The sequence below is a fragment of the Ictidomys tridecemlineatus genome, chromosome 15 (genome assembly GCF_052094955.1).
Source record: "Ictidomys tridecemlineatus isolate mIctTri1 chromosome 15, mIctTri1.hap1, whole genome shotgun sequence".
Taxonomy (NCBI): domain Eukaryota; kingdom Metazoa; phylum Chordata; class Mammalia; order Rodentia; family Sciuridae; genus Ictidomys; species Ictidomys tridecemlineatus.
This window is the reverse complement of record NC_135491.1, coordinates 11,444,887-11,469,231: the sequence shown is the minus strand read 5'-3', so window position 1 is coordinate 11,469,231 and position 24,345 is coordinate 11,444,887. Positions and strand designations below refer to the sequence as shown.

Sequence of the window (24,345 nt, the reverse complement as noted above, 5' to 3'; positions counted from 1 at the left end):
GATGCGGGTGACACCCGGGAGTTGCTGGAAGTAAAAAGGTCGGGACAGCTTGTCGTGTCTAGAGCCTCAAGCCTGCGTGCACACGAGCAGCTGAGCTGGATGGTGTGTGACAGACGGCGTGACAGGGCTGAAAGGTGACTCCGTGATGGTGAGTGCGACGGGGTGTGATCTTACTCGAAGGTCTGGTTTACTTTGGCCACGTGCTCTAGGTTATCTTTAGGCTGTCTTTGAGCCTTTTACAGATAAATGACCACAAGAAAGTCTGAGTCCTTGAAAAGATTTCAGAAAAGAAGAATGAGACTTAGTTCTGCAGGTGACCACATGACAGGTTCCTGGAAAGATAGGATAGGGAAGTCCTGAAGGTAGGATCCTAAAAGAGGTGCCTCCAGGAGCTCTTTAGGTACCAGCTACATGTATCAGAGCTGCTTGCAAGCAGACCTCTATCCCGAGAATTGCTGTCAACTCAGAGATAAGACTCCAGTCTCCCTTTTAATTGTGTGGATGAAGGCAGATGTGGCTCTAGAAGTTGTTTTGCTTTTATTTTTTCTTTTTCAGTTTGTGCTTGGAGATGCTAGTGTCTTATTATGATTCCTGATTTGATTTTTTTTAATTTTAATTTTTTTTTAAAGAGAGAGTGAGAGAGGAGAGAGAGTGATAGAGAGAGAATTCTAATATTTATTTTTTAGTTCTCGGCGGACACAACATCCTTGTTGGTATGTGGTGCTGAGGATCGAACCTGGGCCGCACGCATGCCAGGCGAGCGCGCTACCGCTTGAGCCACATCCCCAGCCCCATGATTCCTGATTTGTGACCAGTGTTGCCAGGTTCCTAAAAAGTACTGGAGGAGGAAGAAAGAATTTTTTGCATATTTAGAAATCAAGATTCAGGTGGATTTGCATTTTCTTTTCTTTTTCATATTATTACTTTTGCTTGATTAAAAGAACATTTACTGGATTGGGGATGTGGCTCAAGCGGTAGCGTGGGGCCGGGGTTCGATCCTCAGCACCACATACAAACAAAGATGTTGTGTCTGCCGAAAACTAAAAAATAAATACTAAAAAAATTCTCTTTCTCTCTCTCTCTTAAAAAAAAAAAAGAACATTTACTTTACTTAGCTGGAAATATCTTGACTAGTATTGCTAGTCTGGGTCTCCCTTCTGGTCAGTTACCCATCATGTGCATACACACAGTCCCCTGATCTTTAGCCATCTGTTCAACTCTTTTAGTGAATTTTAACATTATAGAAATATACCTCCTGGAGATTCACGTTAGAGCTTCATTTTACAAGATGATTAGTTATGAGATTAGTTTTGAATGGTACTGTGTACAAACTTAAAAAAAATCTTTTCCACAGTTATGATTTAAGGTAAGGCAAAGTAGGAGGGTTTTAAAGGAAGGTAAGATTTCAGCCAATAAGTGACAATATTATCTGTTTTTAGGAGTACAAACATGAAATTGAGCTTTGAGTATAGGGATTTATGGTTTGCACCAACAAGGGTAGGGACTTTCAAATAATCTGTAAGTAAAAATCTGTAATGTTGTCAAACATGAGTTGTTTCAGGTTCAGCTTTTGAGATTTGTGAGAGACATACTGTGTTGTGGGTAAGAGTAAGGATATGGATCCAGACTATCTGCAGACAGATCCTGGCTCTGCGTGTTGTTAGCTGCATGGACTTCTGGACAATTGAGTCAGCTCTTATCTATTCACCTGTTTGGAGCATTTCTTGGAGCCCAGTTGACTGTGACTGTCACATCTACAAAATTCAGACAAAATAATATCTACTATATGAGTTTACTGAATATTGAAAGTTATGATTCTAGATCATTCTCCATTAACTTGTTATAGATAAGGAACAACAGAAATATGAAGTTGATCATGATGAGTGCTTGCAAGTTAAAAAAGTTACCAGACGCTCAAATGCTCTAAGACAGGAAATCTTACACTGAGGGTTTCTTATTCCATTGATAAGGTTCCTGGTGACCATAAACATTTCAAAATGAAGACTAATTTTTTTCTAAATATTTGTAAATGTATTTTTGTAAGTGGTAAAACATGTCTATAATTTCACGAGACTGTCAAATGTGCAAAAATATCTGGCTGCATTGGTCTGGAACAAAGACTCTGAGAGCTAAGAAGGACCATTCATAAAATTTGTGTCCTTTAATATGGAAATAGTTAAGTAAATTGCAGTATATCTGGTGATAAAATATTATGTACCTAGTAAAAATTATGTTTATAAATAATCAGTAAGAAGGAAAAATATAAATGATATAATATTAAGTAATCATTATAATCATGGATAAAAGTACTCAAGAATATAAGTTATATTTGAATATCATTCACTAAATCAGGGTTTTAAAAGACTATCTTTAATCTACTATATCCAAAAGTTATTTTATTGGTAATCCAGTGAAAGTCAGAGGTATAGTCATATTTATTGAGCATCTATTGTGTACCAAATACTGCTTTGTTTATGTGCATATATTTTTTACACAGACTTTGAAGGTGGCTTACCTACTTCATGTTGATTGAAGAATTTTGACAGTGAACATATCATTGTATTGATGAGGGACAGCTACAGGACGCTCAAGAGCTGGTAGGTATAATTTGTTTCACTGATTTTCAGTGTTAGTGATGTTTTAGTTCCTTTAATGACTGAGTATACTTATTCTATCATTCAGTTTATTACATTTGGAAATGTCTTTATGTTTCTCATTATGGATTAATGAAAAAAATTAATAATCGAGGAGATAGAGTGAGAAAGAAGTTAAAATTATGTCTCTGGAGTTAATCATTCTTAATATTTTATTGTATTTTTATTCAAATCTTTTTTTCCTATGAGCTTATGTCTGGTTTTGTTTAAGCAGAGTAAAATCACAATAATTGGTGAATAAATGAGTTGAAGGTTCTTTTTTTTTTTCTTTTTTTTTTTAAGAGAGGAGAGAGAGAGAGAATTTTTAATATTTATTTATTTTTTTTTAGTTCTTGGCGGACACAACATCTTTGTTGGTATGTGGTGCTGAGGATCGAACCCAGGCCTCACGCATGCCAGGCGAGCGCGCTACCACTTGAGCCACATCCCCAGCCCTGAAGGCTCTTTATGTATTAGTTTAAAAAAGAAATATAGCCCAGATGTGGGTTTTATCTTAACTATATAATAAAGAGAAAGAGAGGGACGGGAGAGGAGGCATCAGTGATTCCTTTCTTATTTGAAAACCTTCAGGTACTTACAACACTTAGGATTATAGAAATACCATTTAAAAATTACCAGGCTCCTGAGTGTCTCCATGTGGTTTGGTATTTATGTTTGGTCATTTCAGTGTAGCCTTATATTATGGAGTCAGCTTCCTTCAGAACAGGCATTCTATTGAGAGCCCCTTAATGGGAATACTAGATAGAAGACGTGATTATCTTTAATCTACTGCATTGTTTATTAAAAAGTAATAATACACCAGGCGCAGTGGTGCATACCTGTAATCCCAGCAGCTCGGGAGGCTGAGACATGAGGATCATGAGTTCAAAGCCAGTCTCAGCAAAAAGCGAGGCACAAAGCAACTCAGTGAGTCCCTGTCTCTAAATAAAATACAAAACAGGGATGGGGTTGTGGCTCAGTGGTCAAGTGTCCCTGAGTTCAATCCCTGGTACCTCCCACCCTTCAAAAAACTAATAATTTGGGCTGAGGTTGTGGCTTAGTGGTAGAGTGCTTACTTAGCATGTGCAGGATGCTGGGTTCGATCCTCGCACCACATTAAAATAAAATAAAAAAGTATTGTGTCCAACTACAACTAAAACAATATATATATATATATATATATATATATATATATATATATATTTTTTTTTAAAGTAATAATTATGTGAAGAAGAAAAAATGTGTTACCAAGGCAACACAGATGTTTGGGAATTATTTTAAGGGTTACTTTCACATAAAATAGCAATAATCTCCAATATTAAGTTATTTTACAAAAATATGTTTTACTAAAAAATTTTCAAGGATAGATATTAATAACAGAAGGTAAGGTAAGAAGGACACAGTTGTAAATATTCAAGTAAACCCAAATGTGCATGGTAGAACAAGATTGAACCTTTGGTTAAGTTTTTACTTGACAACTAATCAGGTCATATTTTATTTTATTTTATTGTGGTGCTGGGTATTGAACCTAGGAGTAGGAGCACAGGTTAGGCAAGTGCTCTACCACTGAACCACATTCCCAGCCCCCAGGTTGTATTTCATGAGCCAGCTTTTTGGTCTTCTGGGAGGAAGGTATATTTCCTGAGAACTTGTTTTGCTCCTATTATTATTGAGGAAGAATAGTGGGCTCAAGGCTGACCTTTAAAATTTTAATAAGCATTACAAAAAAAGCAGACCTGAGAAGCACACATTTTTACCGTGAGGAAAATGGAAATAGTGGTCTAAGGTTTCTTTTTTATTATAATGGGATAAGGGCTAGTAATATCTCTCATCTTTAATAATAATGGCTAAAGCTTGTAGTTAAGCAATTATTGTATGCAATTCAGAATTTTGTATGGATTTTATGACTTAATCTTCAATGTGGCTATCTGTGGTAGACACTGTTCTCATCCCTCATTTATTGATGAGGAAACAGAAGTACATTGATAATTGGAAATTGGTAACCATCAAGCTCAGATTCATATTCTGAGAGTCTGACACCAGAGCCTTTATCTTCATTTCAACATGTATATGTGACCAGCATTATGCTACAAAGTGGCCTACCTCAATAAGGAATTGGTCATGCATGTCTTTCTTCATCAATTAATATTAGCCAGTATTATCATAACTAATGAGAGTATAAGGGGTCATAGTTATTAAGCCTTCAGCCTACTATTAAGATAGCTTCTAATTCTTGGGTTTCTGAAACTATTTTTGATTGAATGACTTTGTATATATATATATATCTTGAGTGCTTCATTGGCTATTTCTTACAGTTACATTTCTAGAAGTGGAATTGTGGGTAAAAATTTGTCCCAATACAAGACCCTGTGATAGTAATACTTGGGAGCATAACATGCTTAGAATAAGTGTAAGACAGCTAGCAACAAAGGCCAATAGCAGTACAGGTGATCTGCCTTAGGAACTCACCAGAAGGTAACTGTAGGTAACACTGTTAGATCATAACCAACTTTATGGAGGCAAACAGAATTTTTCTGTAAGTCTTATACTTTTAAAATTTTTAGTCTACTGATGGTAGCTGCAAATTGAATCTGCTAGGATCAACTAATTTAGCATTTACCAGAGGCTGTCATATCTAAGATAGGTTCAGATGTATAAACTGGTCTGTCAAGAAGACACAAAAGGAAACGGGATCAAGATCTTATCATTACATCTGTAACATTGCTTGGGGATCAGAAAATCAAAGATTGAATGATTTATCTCATATGTGGAAGCTAGAGAATGGGGTGGGGAGTGGGAATAAAAAAGGGGATCTTGTGCAAAGAGAAGGGTGACCAATAGAGTAGAGATAGGGGATAGAGAGGGAGGGAGGAGGAGAGGGCGTGGGGATGCACTGGGGAACTAAATCTATCAAATTATGCTATGTCCATGTAGAAATATATTACAATGAATCCAGCTTATATATATAGTGATAATGTACTAATGAAAATAATAACAATAATCAGTGGAGTAGAACAAGTGGGTCAGGGAGAGGTGGGGAAGGGAAGGTACTAGGGAGGGAGATTGAGCAAATTATGTCATGTGCCTGTATCATGAATACTGTGGCATCATGAATCCCACTATTATGTGTAATTATAATGCATCAGTAAAATATAATAATTGTACATATTTTAAAAATATATATATATATTTATTTTTTAGTTGTAGGTAAACATAATGTGTTTATTTTACTTTATGTGGTGCTGAGGGTTGAACCCAGGGCCTTGCACATGCTAAACAAGTGCTCTACTGCTGAGCCACAGACCCTAATAATTGACATATTAACCATGTGATGTTTCAATACATGTACACATTGTGCAATGTTTAAGCCAGATTAAACATACCTATTTTTGCGAAAAAGTGCAAATCTTTTCATGTTAGTGCCCTAGTTAAAAACAGCAACAACAAACCTTATTTGACCTCCCATTGTCTCTAGGGCAAACCTTTTTTTTTTTTCTTTAATCGAAGGACATAGTTTATTAGATGAAAAAGATTGCTTGGAGAATTCAGCCACGTTTCTAGGCAGAACATGGGTATATGTGTAAATCATGGAGTTAATACAGTACATGACCAGGGTTACAACAATTAAGCATAATATCTAACAAAAAGAATCTCATGATGACTATAAAACATTATTAATATATAGATGTGTAACTTTCCAAATTGTTTTCATTTATTGACAATTTATTGTCTTTCTCTATTGATATATGTTTGTATTGTATAAATGTAATCATACTGTATATCCTATAACCTATTTTTTCTATTGACAGTCTATCTTGATTAGAAAATTTATCAGTTTCATATCATGAATGTTCTGGTATGCATCAAAAAGTCAACTTTTTGGCTCCTGAACAATTCCTTGTCTTCACTGTCTAGCTCCTGAGTCTTGACTAACTTTTTTTAGTCCTGAGCCCATGAAGAAGGTTCTAGTTTGTTTCACGAGGCCCCTTCTCAGCCTGGAGGGGTGGGAATGGTGGCAGGAAGATCTGCTCTGGGCAGGACTGAGTAGTCTAATCACAGGTCCAGATTAGCGTCCCTAGAACCCGGTGCTGCCGGATACCTTCCTGCTGAAGAGCCTTGGGGGCTCTTTGGGACCAGAGTTTAGGTTCCATAAATAGCATGTGGCGTGTGGAGTAGAAGTAGTCATGAAGGAGATTAAAGCTTATGGCAGCTTACGTCAGGATCAGCTCAACTTAGGCACAGCTGGTCTAACTCTTCCTTTTACTTCCCCAGTTGTGGCTTTTCTGGATCCTGTGCTTCACCAATAGAGGAATCAATGGATCATTAATTAGCTCTCACAATTCTAAAACCATGACTGATGTAAGTTGGTATTTTTCTCTTCTTGAAATATTCTGATTTTTTTGGTCACATGAATTTTTCCCTTGGTTACCCTAAAGCTTTCTACCTAACAGAACTCCAACCCTGAACCCACTTCTCAACCAGTCAAGATGGTGCTAAATAGCCCAGTGTCCGCCCTGAGTGCCTCTCCCTTTTCCAGTTAGTGTCTTATTCATTGAATCTAATATTCAACATTTCCTGTGTGCTCAGTCATACATCTTAGATGTAATCTAACAGGATGATTTTCTTGAGACTTGACAATAATCCTTAACTTAGTGGAAATCACTTTTCTAATACAGAGATTTAGAGTACATTTGTGAGTATGCTTGAAAAATTTTGTGATTTTTTTTTCATATTCCTTAAAAGGAAAAGATGGCTAGCACTTCACATTTATAAGGAATTTATAAGTTGTATGTACATGTATACACACACACTTTTTATTTAATAGAGGAGAAACTGTGATTATTTATATATTTCCAGATAGATCTAGATAGCTGAGTTATTTTACTGCATCCAGGAAGTTTTTTCCTTCCTGCTATAAGAGGATCATTCTAGAATATTGACGTTCTGCTTTGGTTGCCCTGGTTTTCTTATTTTTCCCTAGCTCTATCAAAGGCTTCCAGACTTACTTGATTGATATATTTTCCCTTTCTTCACAGTTTATTCTTTATACCCTCATTTTCTAAGTAATGCGTGGGTTTTGGTTTTAGGAATTGGTGACATTCAGGGATGTGGCCATCGACTTCTCTCAGGAGGAGTGGGAGTACCTGGACCCGGCTCAGAGGGACTTGTACATGGATGTGATGTTGGAGAACTATAGTAACTGGGTGTCGCTGGGTAAGGTCAACTGCCTGAAATAATTTAGAATGTCTTCTCTGCAACATCACCTTTCTCCACAGGACATTATAGAGCTATCTTCAAAGAACACAGATGAATTCCAAGAATGTTTCAATACTTTGTTGGGTTAGAGATAGGTTCATTAAGCACCTTGATTTTCCCCCATCCCGAAGTGAGCTTCACAACTTCCTCTGGCCTTCCCTGCAGTTGCCTCTCTTCTTCAATGACCAAGGGGCTTAGTTTGCATTGGAGGACATTCATTCCATACACCATGGTCAGAGAAACCAGGTCACATGCTGTATTTACTTCCAGACTCTCTGTAGATGTGGTCCTCGATCCTCAAAGTGTGGTTCTTTTGTTTGAGGAACCATAAGAAAGCCAGAACAAAGTTAGTGAAGGAGAGAGGACCAAGAAATTCGTAAGGGAGATCAGTAGGAGCCAGATGATAGGGAGATGTGTTGGTTTTTTGTGAGAATTATAGATGGTTTTCTGAGTGCTTCGATGTCATGGTTTAGTTGGTGGGCATTATGTTTTATCTTTTTGTTGCGAACTCCTACGCAAATAGCATCAGCTTCTGGTGCTGGTCATAATGCAGCATGTCAGGTCCTAACCCTGACCTGCCAACAGAATCTGCCTTTACATGAGATCTGCCCAGTTATCCTCACACATTCAGGTGTGAAGTGCTGCTCTTGGTTATTTTCTGACCCACATGCAAGGAAAAGCTAGAAAGAGAGACCTGATATACTCTGACTTTTAAGAGCCTCTGTACTTTATTTAGGGGCAGATTCAATGAATAGAATTCATTTAATAGTAAACACATTACTTACAAAAGATTTGAAGTTCAAAGTTCAAACCTATGAACTTTGCGTTGAACATTTTGTTAAATCCTAAAAATGTCTCATGAGATGTGTTGGTTTTCCTCTTAGCAAAATAACAATAATCATGTGCTAATATTAATAGCACTATGCTTTACTATATACCAGGCTCTGTTCTAAGCAGTATAAATACATTATTTAACCCTTGTAACAGCTTCAGGTACCATCTGTCCCATTTTTGGTTGAGAATACAGAGGCACATACATTTGAAATGACTTGCCAAGGTCACAGAGGTGGTAGAAGTCAGTGGCAGGAATCAAACCTAGGAAGTCTAGTTCTAAGGTTTATGTTCTCAACCACTGTCTATTTTCTCTAGAGGCAGAGCCTTGAATGAGTCTAAAACACGGTCATTTTCTCTTCTTTGAAGTACTTACCAGTATTGTATTTTACCAATATTGTAAACTTCACTAAATTTTTTGAGCTAAGAAAATGTCTACACCATTAGGCATTTATTTTCTTGCAAGCAGACACTCCGTTCCTAAGGCAGATATGACTACATTTATTAGAGAAAGGGAAGAGCCCTGGATGGTGTGAGAGGGAGGACAAGCAGGTGGAACCCAGGAGAGGCAAGGCAGGGCAGAGGCAGGGAACATCCTCTCAGGTCACAGAGAAGAAGGAGCACCTGGGATGGGGCTTGGGAAGTTCCCCGTGAAGGACCAAGACCCATGGAGTGAAGACCTGAGACTTGGGATGAAACAGAAATCTCAGTTTGAGCTACCAAAGGAATGTCACTTCTTTTTTCTCTTTCCACTGCAGAACCCAGGGCCTTGCACATGCTGGGTTAGAGATGGGCTTTAAAATTATTTAATTAAAGTAAATATGTAGATTTGCTGGGCAAGTGTTATTCCACTTAGCTGCAGCCCCAGCCTAGAATATCATCTTCATCCCATTTACCTGTTTTTGTTTTCTTTTCATATTTCCTGCCTATTTTGATGAGGAAAGTATTCTATTTATACTGGTGCAACCATTTTACCTGTATGTTGAATTTAGTTGTGTGTCTAAGTGAGAAATGAAGATATGTATTCATTTATAAAGTATGCAAATATCGTATTGAGTACCCACTCTTAGCCAGGCATTGCATGGGACGCTATCAATACAGTTATGAACAGGATTGAGAACTTGCCCACTTTCATGCCATTTACCTTATAGTGAGTGGGGCAGGAACACAAATAAGTAAGCAACTAAATAAATACTATTCTGTAATTAGTCATGTTATTCAGGAAAGATAAACAGTATAAAGGAATAGAAAGCAATGGGGATAATTTTGATAAGATGTTCAGGGAAAGCTTTTTTGAACAGAGACACAGTCTGGACTAGTAAAATATTCTGTCCTATCCTGTTCAAAAATAGCTTAGATGTGTGGTAGAAGGTAGCCAAAAACATGAAAATCAGTGTCTTGAAATCTAAAGTATACACAGAGGTGTGGCAAAGTTAAGTTTTTATTTTCTACATATACTGAAGAAAAGAATAGGAATTTCCTCTTACAGAGAGGGACAGTTTATCCCAAGGTCATTTTCATTTTGCTCTTAGTTCTTTTGTGTCATTTCATGCTTTTGTTACTCTTTTCGTACATAATGACATGGCATTTCTGATGCATTTAACCACACTAATATTGTCATAACATGCTGAATGACAGTACTTACTTTTCCATCTTAAAATACAGTTGGCAGGGGCTGGGGTTGTGGCTCAGTGGTGGAGCGCTTGCCTCGAACATGTGAGGCACTGGGTTTGGTCCTCAGCACCACGTGAAAATAAAAACAAATAAAATGAAAGTATTGGGTTCATCTACAACTAAAACTATTTTTAAAAATACAGTTAGCATATTAGTGTTTTGTAAGATGATGTGTGGCATCATTGATCTTCACCATTGATGTTGATGTTTGAGTTTAGTTGAGTGAAAATGTGTTTTAAAATAGTTAAGAAATAAGTAAACTTAACTGAACTACAACTTAAAAGTATTTGCTCTGTTTTATGAATAGCTTCTTAGGAAATAATTATGTCCAAAAATTATTTACCGTCAAGATCATTGTCACTGAGTGTGTTAGAGAACTTATAATTAATTTATTTATTTAGTTTGTTTTTGGTGCCAGGGAGTGAACCCAGGGGTGCTTAACCACTGAACCACATCCCAGCCCTTTTTGTTGTTTGAGACAGGGTCTCACTAAGTTACCCAGGGCCTTGCTAAGTTAATGAGGTCGGTTTTGAACTTGTCATGTTTAGGCCTCAGCCTCCTGAGCTGCTGGAATAAAAAACATGTACCACCAGGCTTGGCTTTAAAATTCTTTAATTAAAGTAAATATGTAGATTTGCATAATTTGCAGCATTATCTGACATTATCAGAATCAATCCTTTCATGCAAATCTGGCTTAATTTAAATAAATATAAATTTAATTGAGCATGCATTTTTGTCATTGTAAATATTTATGAAAACAACATTAGCTTCATCTCAGAGTTTGGCAAAGAATGGTCCTGGAAGCCCAAACCACCTGTTTTTGTAATTCAAGGGGAATTGGGGTATGCCATGCCTATTTATGTTTATATAACATCTGTGGCTGCTTTCTTGGTAAGAGGGTAGAGTTGAGTAGTTGGGACTGTATGGTCTTTTATAGAAAAAGTCTGCCAAACTCTACTTATCTAATGAGTACAACATATATAGAAAAATCTACATAGCACATAAACTTTTGAAGTTGTTTTACAAACTTTGTAAACCTAATAGCAGTGCTTTTCGTTTTATCTTATAAACAGAACTATTACTTTAACTGGGAATCAAACTCTTTTTTCTTAGATATAGCTCTAGCAAGCACCAAAGATTTTCTTGAAGATCTATAGCACTTTAAACACTGGGAGTCAATTTTTTCTGTCTTAAGAAATTGTTTCAAGTTGGGCCATGGCTCCAGCACCTGGTCCAAAAAGAGGGCCTAGGACACATCTCTGTCCCTTCTGCTACCCTGTGCTCCCTGCCATTCCTCTGTTATCTGCACAGCTGCAGGCACCACTGGGGACTACATAGGTAAAGTCTCGGCATGTAAAGGCACAGACGTGGACACCTCCCACCAGACTGACTAGGAAGAGGCCAACAGCACCTGTTATATCTGGCTTTTCCCCAAGGCCATTATATCGTCAGTAGGGGATTGGGAAGGGCAGACGTGAACCCTGGGAACACTCTAGTGCACTGGGGAGAAAGAAGGGCTCAGCTTGAGGCCCAAATCTTTTGTGTCCCTTTGTCTTTCTCAGTCTCCGTTGTGTCTAGGAGATGGTGAACTGGTTGGGTCCCAGTGGATCCCAGCCAGATTACCTGAGGATTGTCTTCCCACCCACCTTCCATCATGACTGGGTTCTGATGATTGCCCTACCTGAGGGTTCACAATCCCAGTTTTGCAGAATGAAAATCAATAATATTGATGCAATGGCAATAAATAAATTTTTAAAATTAAAAATAAATAAAATAAAATAATTGTTGAATTATATTTTTCAAAGTTTATTTAAGCACTTGTTGGTCTCTATAAATGTAGCTCCTTAGATTTTAAAAATTTAAAAAATTTTCTCCTTTGTATTCTAGAGGCTATATGGAATTGAAGAAGCATGTTAAAATTTAAAATCTGCTAAAAATGGCTACTGTAGTTCTAAATTATCCTGAATGAAAGGCTGCCACTTTGTTGGATATGCCTGGGAGTTAAGAAAAATAGTGCATATATATATAAAATGCTGAATGCCCTAAAGTTGTCGTTTTGTGCTTGCAGATATTTCATTTAAATCAGAGCATATACAAAGGCATTATTTCTATGCTTTGAGGAGATACCAGTGATGTAAAGACTGATGAAGAGGCCTGGGGTTGTGGCTCAGTGGTAGAGCACTTGCCTAGCATGTGCGAGGCCCTGGGTTCGATCCTCAGCACCACATAAAAATAAATAAATAAAATAAACAAACAAACAAATAAATAAATGGTATTGTGTCCATCTACCAAAAAAAAAAAAAAAAAAAGACCAATGAAGAACATTTTGCCAACTATAGGGTCAGGGCAGTCTAACAGTGTGGTAAATCACTAGATTGTAATCTTGCCATGGAATAGGGTGTGGCTCAAATTTTGATTACCTGTGGGATTCTTTACAAAATTACAGACACCAAAATCCACAGTCAATGACTCAAGCCAAGTATAAGGTATAGAAAGTGACACAATGATTTCCTGTGAATCAGCTACATTGGGCTCTATGACCCAGTATGCACATAAGCCAATTAGAAAATAGAGATCATTCCTTATCTCCTAATAAATTCCACACAAATAGTCAAACAGTATATCAGGTTTGGAAATTCAGACAACAAACTCTGGAGTGAATAAAGTCTTTCAGGACATTTTGGCAAGAGGAAAACAAAAGGAAAACAAAACAATCTAGATGTTACAGAAAACATCGACCAGGTTATACAAACATAATCAGCTGAAGTTCCTAATAGTAAGAATTTGATCACCATTAAGATTCATGCCTAGCAAGGGACATTGGATAACCACACCCAGGAACATAAGGGCTTGACTGATGGAAGCTCACATTTTGGTTTAAGAGACTATCTGCATGGCTTCTCAATGTGATCTCTGAATTCTCCCCCAAACTATCAGATCATTAAGATCACAAGAGCTGAAAATTAAAAGTAATTTGTTTAAAAGGGGATAACTTTGATGCTCAGAAGTAAGTTCAGTAAGTCTCCTAATCCAGTTTACTTATGGTAAGTATTATCTTAAATCCCTCCCAAACTCCCTTCTGCACTATAGAAGTTTTTGTTTTTCTGGTAAATGAAATAAGGAAATGTGTTTTTTTTCCTTTCAGATTTGGACTCAACATATGAGACCAAAAATATATTTTCAAAAAAGGACATTTTTGAAATAAAATTTTCCCGCTGGGATACAAAGGAAGAAAGTAAAACCCTGGGCCTTGAGGCATCCATTTTCAGAAATAATTGGAAGTGCAAAAACAAATTTGAAGGACTACAGAAACATCAAGAGGGATACTTAAGTCAAATGATTATCAGCTATGAAAAAATACCGACATACAGAAAAAATAAATCTCTTATTCAACAGGAAAGAATTCATGATAGAGAGAAACCATGTGTTTGTAAGGAATGTGGAAAAACTTGTAATTATGGCTCAAAACTCGTTCAACATGAGAGAACTCATATAACTGAAAAACTTTTTGAATGTAAAAAATGCGGGGAAAACTTTTTTAGTGCCTATCAACTGAGTGTGCATCAGAGATTTCATACTGGTGAGAAACCCTATGAATGTAAAGAATGTGGCAAGACCTTCAGTTGGGGATCCAGCCTTGTTAAACATGAGAGAATCCATACTGGGGAGAAGCCCTATGAATGTAAAGAATGTGGGAAAGCCTTCAGTCGTGGCTATCACCTTACTCAACATCAGAAAATTCATATTGGTGTGAAGTCTTATGAATGTAAGGAGTGTGGGAAAGCGTTTTTTTTGGGTTCAAGCCTTGCTAAACATGAGATAATTCATACAGGTGAGAAACCTTATAAATGTAAAGAATGTGGGAAGGCCTTCAGCCGTGGCTATCAACTAACTCAGCATCAGAAAATCCATACTGGTAAGAAACCTTATGAATGCAAGGTTTGTGGAAAGGCTTTTTGTTGGGGTTATCAGCTCACTCGACATCAAATATTTCACACTGGTAAGAAACCCTACCAATGTAAGGAATGTGGGAAGACCTTTAATTGTGGATCAAGTCTTGTTCAACATGAGAGAATCCATACAGGTGAGAAGCCTTATGAATGCAAAGAATGTGGGAAAGCCTTCAGTCGTGGTTATCGTCTTACTCAACATCAGAAGATCCATACTGGTGAGAAACCTTTCAAATGTAAGGAATGTGGAAAGGCCTTTAGTTGGGGTTCAAGTCTTGTTAAACATGAGAGAGTCCATACTGGTGAGAAATCCTATGTATGTAGAGAATGTGGGAAAGCCTTTGGTAGCAGGTATCGGCTTACTCAACACCAGATATTTCATACTGGCAAGAAGCCCTACCACTGTAAGGAATGTGGGAAGACCTTTAACTGTGGATCAAGTCTTGTTCAACATGAGAGAATTCATACTGGTGAGAAGCCTTATCAGTGCAAAGAATGTGGGAAAGCCTTCAGTCGTGGCTATCATCTTACTCAACATCAGAGGATCCATACTGGTGAGAAACCTTTTGAATGTAAGGAATGTGGAAAGGCCTTTAGCTGGGGTTCAAGTCTTGTTAAACATGAGAGAGTCCATACTGGTGAGAAATCCTATAAATGTAAAAAATATGGGAAAGCCTTTGGTAGTGGCTATCAACTTCATGTTCATGAACAATTTCATTCCGGTGAGAAACTTTATCAACATGAGGAATTTGGGGAGACCTTTACTCATAGCGCAAACTTGGATCAACTTGAGAGAACTCATGGTAACAACAAACCCTGTAGATATAAAGATGTGGAGAGGCCTTTATATGGACAACTCACTCAGACAAGAAAATTGATACTGGAGAAACCTTGTAATTGAAAAGATATGAGAGAACTTGTTAAACATGTTCAAGTCTTGTTAAACATGAGAGGTCCATACTGGTGAGAAATCCTATGTATGTAGAGAATGTGGGAAAGCCTTTGGTAGCAGGTATCAGCTTACTCATCATCAGATATTTCATACTGGACAGCTTAACATGAGCAGAAAGCTTATTCTAAAGAAACCATATGAATGTATGCCAGGCAATGGTGGCACATGCCTGTAATCCCAACTACTCAGGAGGCTGAGGCAGGAGGAACTCAAATTGAAGGCCAGCCTGGGTACTTTGGTAAGACCCTACCTCAAACTGAAAAATAAAAAGGACTGGGGTTGTAGCTCAGTGGTAGAGCACCCCTGGGTTCATTCAATTTTTTGAATGATATAGCAGAAAAAAAGAAAAAGAAGCTCTGTGAATGTAAGGAATATGTAAAAGCTTTTCCTTTTTTGTGTATAGACAGTTTACTTGTCATCAGCAGATACATACTAGTGAGAAATATTTTGAATATAAAGAATATGAGAAGACATTTAGATTTTTGTGTGATCTTAATGAACATCAATTTATACTGATGTGAAACCATTTCCATGTATGATGTGAAGATCTTTATTCATGGCACAAAGTCTAGTCAACATCAGAGTTAAACAAGTTAGAAGCCGGATGAGGTGGCGCATGCCTGTAATCCTAGTGGCTTGGAAGGCTGAGGCAGAAGGATCACAAGTTCAAAGTCAGCCTCAGCAAAAGCAAGCCTCTCAGTGAGACCCTGTCTCTAAATACAAAATATGGGGATGTGGCTCAGTGGTCAAGTGCCCCTGAGTTCAATTCCAGGTACAAAAAAAAAAAAAAACCCACAAACATGTTAGAAATACTTTAAAATGGTAAGGAATCTGGGAAGGATCTGAATTTAATTCAGTTCCTGCTTTCAGAGAATTCATACTGCTATGAAATATACTGTAAGGAATGTGGGAAGGCATACAGACATGGTTAATATTATAGAATACATCAGAAACTTCATCCAAATGAGAAACTCTTTGAATTAAAACTGTAGGAAGGGTATCACTTGTTCATTCACCACCTAGTATTCTACACATCTGCAATTTCAATCATTACGTTTGACACAAAGTAAAAACTTGAGTGTTATAATAGGATCCATCCTTCCCGACCAGTTAGTAGTCTATCCCCACCCACGCCATCCCCAAGGTACATATTTGTATGTTAACCAGAAAATGTGGAGATGGTGTCTTATTATGGCACCGAAAGGATGTCTCAAGAATGGTAGCATCTACAAAAACTCTTAAGGAAAAATTTAAAAAGAACTGGCGAGTATTCTGGTGAAGAAAATTGTTCAAGTTTTCTTTCTTCTTTTTTTTTTTTTAGTTTTTAGGTGGACACAATATCTTTGTTTTATTTTTATGTGGTGCTGAGAATCGAACCCAGTGCCTCACGCATGCCAGGCGAGCACGCTACAACTTGAGCTACATCCCCAGCCCCTCAAGTTTGTTTAAACTAGTGTATACCAAACTTGACCATGGAAATACTGATTAACTACATCAGGAAATGTTATCATAACCAAAATAGGCTCTTAAAGTTAGAAATTTTAGCCACCAAGTCTAGATGTTAGCTTTGATGGACTGGCATCCTCATGCTTTCAAAATGGCTGCCTTCTGCTAATGTTTTATTTGTGAATAAAAATGTTTCTTACAGGGGCTGGGGTTGTGGCTCAGCAGTAGAGTGCTGGCCTAGCATGTGTGAGGCCCTGGGTTCAATCCTCAGCACCACATAAAAATAAATAAAACAAAGGTATTGTGTCCAATTACAACTAAAAAATACTTAAAAAGAAATGTTTCTTACATCTAGGTAGGATTGGCTCCTGAGTTTTATCAAAAGCCATTTCATCTCTTCCTACACTTGTGTAATATTTGTTAATCTGATAAGTTATAATGACATTATTTAACTCTTTCCTCATTCCTGCATATACCCAGATTAGTCATTGTATATTATTCTGATGCATTACTTGATTTCATTTGCTTCTATTTTATTTAGGATTTTGTATCTCACAAGTGAGGTTGCATTAATGGTTTTCATTTTTGTTGCCTTTTTTTTTTTTGTTTAGTTTGGAATTGCAGTTACCTGTTCTTTAAATTATATGATCATTAGGTTGTTTTCCTTTGAAAAAGAGAGTCTTAATCTCTTGTCTAGTTTCATTTGTTGCCTTTTTTTTGTCCTTTTTTTTTTTTTTTTTTTTTTTTTGAGTATCCAACACAATTCCTTGTCGGAGGCTTCCTAGAGATGTAGTACCAGCTAAGACCCACACAAAAGAAGCATCCTGATGTGGTGGCCTCTCATGGAAAATCCTTCATTATATGATCTTGAGAATACTAGATTGGGAAGTCAGAGCTCCTTATGGATCTGTTATGATCACCCTTGCATGTGTTCTTTGGAGCACATAAAGAAACATTTTTATATATATATTTTAGATGTCGAGAGACCTTTATTTTGTTCATTTATTTATATGTGGTGTTGAGAATTGAGCCCAGTGCCTCATGCATCCTAGGCAAGTGATCTACCACTGAGCCACAACTCCAGCCCAAGGAAACATTTCTTGCTATGAAGATTGGGAGTGGAATTTCTGGGATTGGGTTGTGAATATCCTTGTGTTGAACTTTAATAGCTGAATCCTACTAAAATTTAAATCCTTCTAAACAGATTTCCAAACAAATGTGCTGACTGACACACTGTGACCAGCACTGTGTGAATATTCTTCTTTTGTCACATCTGGTGAGTACTTGACATCATCAATTTAAAGAAAATATATATACATTTTTTTGCTATATATTCTGGTTGGAATATATAGTGGAATCTCATAGTGAAAACTGGTTTAAATTTGTATTTTTCTGATTTTTTCATTGGATATTCTACTATTCTTGCAATCTTTCTCCATTCTTTGCTCTAGCATTATCTAGTATCATGCAACATCTGTAAAATCTGTAGAACAACACTTAACATTTAGGTTGTGTGTGTGTTTTCATCTCCTATTAGTGAATTGGTTTGGATTGCTGTGGTAGAATCAGCCTTATATTTCCATCTCTGTCTCCCAGTATGAACTACGACCCTATTTGTTTGAGTTAGTTAGGATACACTCAGTAGAAATTAAAATATCAGTGATACAGCAATGAGAAAGTACCTTAAATCATATAACAAGTTTTTAGAAGGTCATTGAGCTCCAGAGAGTTTTTTGGTTTGTAGCAAGTTCAAAGTCAGACTTAGCAACTTAGTGAGGACCTAAGCAACTCAGTCAAACCTTGTCTCGAAAAAAAGAAAAAAGAAAGAAAGAAATTAAAAATCTGCTCACCTCCACCCTTCATTCTGGACTCACTGTCTGATCAGATGAGGCAAACCTGACCTTCACCAACCAGGGCTATCTTTTGCTCTTAGCTTCATGGGACCTCTGCTTTCCCATTTGCTAGGAGAAAGTGATTAATTTAAGAAAAAGCCCAGCTCTTGAAGTAAACACCTGATGTCTAAGTGATACAACATGGACCAATAGATTCTATCATCTGCCAGGAATTGTTTTGAGAATTGAGTATACAGTAGGAGTATATTTTAATTTGGGGCCATAATGTCTCTGTTGTGAGTACACAACTCTGTGGTTACAGCATGAAAGAAGCCATAGATAATATATAAATGAGAGAGAATGGCTGTGTTTCAGTGAGACTTTATGGGTAAAGACATTTGAATCTCGTAATTTCCAACTGTCTCAATATGTCATTTGTCTTTTGATTTTTTTCAACCATTTAGGAGGCGAAACTATTCTTATTCTTAAGTTATTGTCCGAAGCATTCAAAAACAGGAAGTGGGCCGAGTTTGGTACCATGGGTCTTACATTTCTAACTCCTGGTATAGAAGATAACCAGAGTAAAAAATTCTTGTTGTAATGGATATTTTATTTGACAGATACGGAATAGAATAATCCAAGTATAAATAAAACTAAAAATCAAACATTGTGGAAAATGATCACATGAAAAAGGAAAGCCTGTTTTGAGATGGGTAATCATGGTTTAAATAAGCAAGGGAAATGAAAAATTAAGCTGAAATTTGCAGAATAAGAATTAACATGTAAGGCAAAGAGCAGAAAAGAATTCCTGAGAAAAGGCTTAGACTGAGAGGAACTGAGAGCTCAGAGGTACTGGAGTATTTTTTCTGGGTAGGTACCTCATGTCTCCGTGGAGAAAGTTAGTTCTGATCATTTTGAATGAAACCTCTCTTCCAAGTCCACTCAGGCAGTTCCTGTGGGCCACTTAGAGCAGACAGCATATACACTGTGGCATGTGGAGGCCTGTATGACCATTTCCTTCTTTTCCTCTTATATCAGTCTGGGTTCTCCCAATAAACAGAAAATAATGTGATATAATTGGCTCACATGATTGTGAAGACTGAAACTTGTCTGAGATCCTCCTGCCTCAGCCTCCTTCATCTCTGGGATTAGAGGCATGCACCACCACATCCATTTTTTTTATAACATTCCCATTTATTAGTTATAAGCTCAGGTATGTTTTCATGTTCACCTTCATAATTTTTTCTTAAATTTCCACCTACATCCTTTGCTCATTATTTTCACAGTTGTGTATCCATCTACATATATTCTCAGATAAATTTGTCAGTTATTTATGATTTCTATTTGGATGTCAGGTACTCACTTTAAAGATTAAAATCATTTTTCATTTGTTTTTATACTTTGGCACTGCATAATTCCTTCGTTATTTTTGTTGAGATAGAACATGTAACATAATATTTACCATTCCAACCATTTTAAGTATATAATCGACACTAAATATTCACATTGTTGTGCAGCCACCAATACTGTCCATGCCAGAACTTTCTTATCATCCCAAATTGAAACTATTAATAATCCCCTCTCACCCTCTCCTCTACCTCAATCTCCTGTTATTCTTTCTGAGTAAAAATTTGATTTTTCTAGGTAGCTCATATTAGTGGAGTCATACAGTATTTATCAATTTGTGTCTGGGTTACTTCACTGAGCATAGTGTTTTCATGGTTTATCTATGTTATACCATATATCAAATTTTGTTCATTTTTAAACGGTCAAATAACATTCTGTTGTATGTACATACCATATTTTGTTTATCCACTCACTTATAGGGACTTGGGTTATTTAATGCTGCTATAAACATTGTGTACAATTATCTGATTCCAATTCTTTTAAAAAATTGTTTTATTTATTTTATACAGGGGATTGAATGCAGGAGCGTTCATAACCAAAATAAGGCTTTAAAGTTAGAAATTTCAGCCACCAAGTCTAGATGTTAGCTTTGATAGAATGGCATCCTCATGCTTTCAAAATGGTTGCCTTCTGCTAATGTTTTTTTTTGTGTGTGTGTGAATAAAAATGTTTCTTACAGGAGCTGGGGTTGTGGCTCAGTGGTAGAGTGTGCTTGCCTAGCACCTGTGAGGCCCTGGGTTTGATCCTCAGCACCACATAAAAATAAATAAATAAAACAAAGACACAACATCTTTGTTTTATTTATTTATTTTTAATATTTACTTTTTAGTTGTAGTTGGACACAATACCTTTATACTTATTTATTTATATGTGGTGCTGAGGATCAAACCCAGGACCTCGCACATGCAAGGCAATGCTCTACCTCTGAGCTACAACCCCAGCCCCCTCAACCCTTTTTATTTATTTAGAGACAGGGTCTCACTAATTTGCTTAGGATCTCACTAGATTACTGAGGCTGGCTCTGAACTTTCGATCCTTCTACCTTAGTTTTCCAAGTTGCTGGGATTACAGGCGTGAGCCACTGCACACAGCCCAATTCCAATACTTTTTGGTATGTATGTAAAAGCAGAATTGATGGATCATAAGGTAATTCTATGTTTACATTTCTGAGGAACCAATTATTATTTTCTACAGGAACTGCATCTTTTTAGTTATGCACCAGCAATATGTAACGGTTGCAATTTTTCCATATCACCTCCAATATTTGTTGTATTCCTTTTGTATTTTTAAGAAATAACCATCCTACTCTATATTATTTTTTCCCCCCAGTACTGGGGATTGAATCCAGGGACACTCTACCACTAAGTGACATCCCCACTCTTTAAAAAATTTTTTTTTGAGATAGGATTTCACTAAGTTGCTAAGGTTGGCCTCAAGCCTTCTGGGATTACAGGTGTGTGCCAGCACAGAGCCAGCTCACTGTTTTTCATTTGTATTTCCTTAATGATTGATTTTGAGCACTTTTTCAGTGTGCTCATTGGTCACCTGTATAACTTCTTTGGAGAAATCCAATGCTGGATTTTTAAAAAAATATTTATTTTTTAGTTGTGGCTGGATACGGTGCCTTTATTTTACTTATTTTTATGTGGTGCTGAGGATTGAACCCAGGGCCTCGCACATGCTAGGCGAGTGCTCTACTACTCAGCCCCAGCACCAGCCCCTATTTGCTGGATTTTTTTTGAGAGATTTTTGTTATTATTGTTGAGCTGTAAGAGTTCTTTACATATTTTGGATATTAACTCCTTGTCAGATATAAAAATTTCAAATATTGCTTCTATCATTTAGTTTGCCTTTTCACTATGTTTATCATATTTTTTTGTTATACAGGTTTTAAATTTTGATGAAATATATTTTTTCTTTTGTTGTCTCATTTTGTGACATGCCAAGAAATCAATGTCAAATCCAATGTAATGAAGCTTTCCATGTTTCCTTCTAAGAGTTTTGTAATTTTAGTTCTTACATTTAGATCTTTGATCCATTTGAAATTAAATTTTACACATTGTGTTTGGTAGGTAATCCAGTTTCCTCCTTTCTTTCTGCCAGGTTTGCAGAAAAAAAACTTGTGAAACCTGTGCCTGGTCTAGGGGATGGAACAGAGAGCACTTGTCATGTTAATCTCCAAGCTCCCCTGCCCCTCCCCCAGTATAAAGTTCAAAGAATTTCCAAAATTCTTGCTCAGAAGAATTCTTGGGAGTGAGCCACCTGTGAACCCTGCAGTCAATAAACCTGCTTCCTGAAAGTACCTCTGGTACCCAGCCTCTTCTGTCCTACTTCATTACAGGACATTATGGAGTTACTGTTAATTCTTTTAGGTGTCAACAGTTTAGTGGTCAGACAGCAAATTATCTAGAATCCTAGGACTTGTATGTTGGTGTTTTGCTTTGTTGTGCAGTGCTGAGCCTCCTATCCTGGGTCTCACACATACTAGGCAAGCTCTTCCACTGATTACACTCCCAACTCCATATGTCATCTTTTTAGAGGTGAAGTGATACCCAAAACATTCACTTAAAAAACAGCAAAACAATATGTGTAATATACAGAATAGGATATGTATGTTGTTATGGTTTACATAGGGGGTGACCCCCTCCCCAAAGCTCCTGTGTTAATGTAGAACAATCAGAGATAATTATGAGAGCTATAACCTAACCAGTCCATCCTAGTTTGAATGGACTAAATGGGTGGTAACTGTAGGCAGGAGGGATACAGTTAGAGGAAGTGGGTCAGTGGGGGTGTGCCCTGGAAGGGCTGCCTTCCCTGTGGCCTGCTCTCCTCTCTGCTTCCCGGTCATGATGAATGAGCAGGACTCCTCCACCATGCCTTCTGCCATGTTTTTGCTTTACCTTGGGCTTACAGCAATGGCGTTAGCCCACTGCAGACCAAACCTCTGAACCTTGAGTCAGAATAAACTTTTCTTTTCCTTGTCAGGTATTTTGGTCAGTGACAAAAACCTGACTACACATATGCCTATGAATACAAACAAGAGACATGCACATCCATATGGATTCATGTGTGTATATACACACATGTAAATACATATGAAAGACATATCAGGTATACTGCCACTAGGTGGAGAGTAAACAAGCCTTCATCCCCACTGAAAAGCTACCTCTTCTTTAAATATTTAAGTCTGAAACTTGCATAAAATTGGAGAAAACTTTTCCAACTCAATATGTGTTTTTTGGTCACCCAACTGTTCATTTTTTATTTCTTCATATTGTAGCAATATGACTTGCATTTTATCTGCTACAGAATTTATTACAAAAAAATTTCTTCAAATCACCCTCTGATTTTTCACCAGTTATACTCTCAAGATTTAATAAAGACAGGATATTCCTTTGGGCATTCTTTAAGTGGATAAATTCAAAATAAGATTTCTTATATAACACATTCTCAAGGATTTTTTCCAGAATGAATGAGGTGAAATGATAGAAAGTTTTTTAAAATATCATACTCTGGTATCTTTCTTACTCATGAATTTATTTTTAATAATATTAATCATGGACATAAAATATTTAGTAAGTAAATACTAAGGTGCCAGAAATCCTTCCAAGGATTTTTATTTCATAACTAGTGTTATCTTCACCATGATGATATCATCGGGAGGTGGAACAGTGATAACAATAAAGGTTGTGCTATGGCTCAAGGCTTTCCTCTTTTCTCACTTCTGTGAAAACTCTGATGTTGAGTAAGTAGATTGCGACGACCAAAGGTCTTCCCACACTCTTTACAATCATAAAGGTTCTCACCACTATGAATTCTTTTATGGTTATGAAGACTTGAGCCCCTGCTAAAGGTCTTCCCACACTCCTTACAATCATAGAAGTTCTTACCACTATGGATTCTTTTGTGGTTACGAAGGCTTGATACCCTCTTAAAGGCCTTCCCACACTCTGTACAATCATAGAGGTTCTTTCCACTGTGAATTCTTTTATGGTTCCGTAGGCTAGAGCCCCTGCTAAAGGCCTTTCCACATTCCATACATTCATGAGGTTTCTCACCAGTGTGGCTTCTTTGATGTTCAATCAGTAGATAGTTGCGAATAAAGGCCTTTCCACATTGTTTACATTTATATGGTTTCTCACCAGAATGAATTTTCCTATGTTGGATAAGACCCGAACAACGACCAAAGGCCTTCCCACATTCTGTGCAGATATAGGACTTCACACCATGATGACTTTTCTGATGCAGACACATATGTCGGTACAACCTAAAGCTCTCTCCACAATCCTTACATTCATAGGGTTTCAAACCAATATGAATTCTCTGATGTTCAACAAGGTGAGACTGACGTTTAAAAGCCTTTC

At 37.0% G+C, this 24,345-nt stretch overlaps 2 protein-coding genes across 2 annotated transcripts in view; one reads left to right on the top strand and one right to left on the bottom strand.

Moving 5' to 3' along the window:
• Nucleotides 1-8: 8 nt before the first annotated feature.
• On the top strand, nucleotides 9-22,283 carry Znf283 (zinc finger protein 283). The gene is given in 9 exon segments (XM_021735169.3): nucleotides 9-148; nucleotides 2,498-2,597; nucleotides 6,906-6,946; nucleotides 6,949-6,992; nucleotides 7,721-7,847; nucleotides 13,540-15,168; nucleotides 15,171-16,068; nucleotides 17,947-18,018; nucleotides 21,029-22,283. Coding segments are annotated over 6 exon segments (1,944 nt in total). The 5' UTR covers nucleotides 9-148; nucleotides 2,498-2,565; the 3' UTR covers nucleotides 15,242-16,068; nucleotides 17,947-18,018; nucleotides 21,029-22,283.
• Nucleotides 22,284-23,499: 1,216 nt separating this feature from the next.
• Nucleotides 23,500-24,345, bottom strand: part of Znf404 (zinc finger protein 404) — a 29,844-nt gene continuing 28,998 nt past the window's right edge. Inside the window, exon 9 of the mRNA XM_078031942.1 lies at nucleotides 23,500-24,325. Within this exon, the coding sequence (XP_077888068.1) occupies nucleotides 23,681-24,325 (645 nt within the window). The 3' untranslated portion in view covers nucleotides 23,500-23,680. The remainder of the gene's footprint in view (nucleotides 24,326-24,345) is intronic.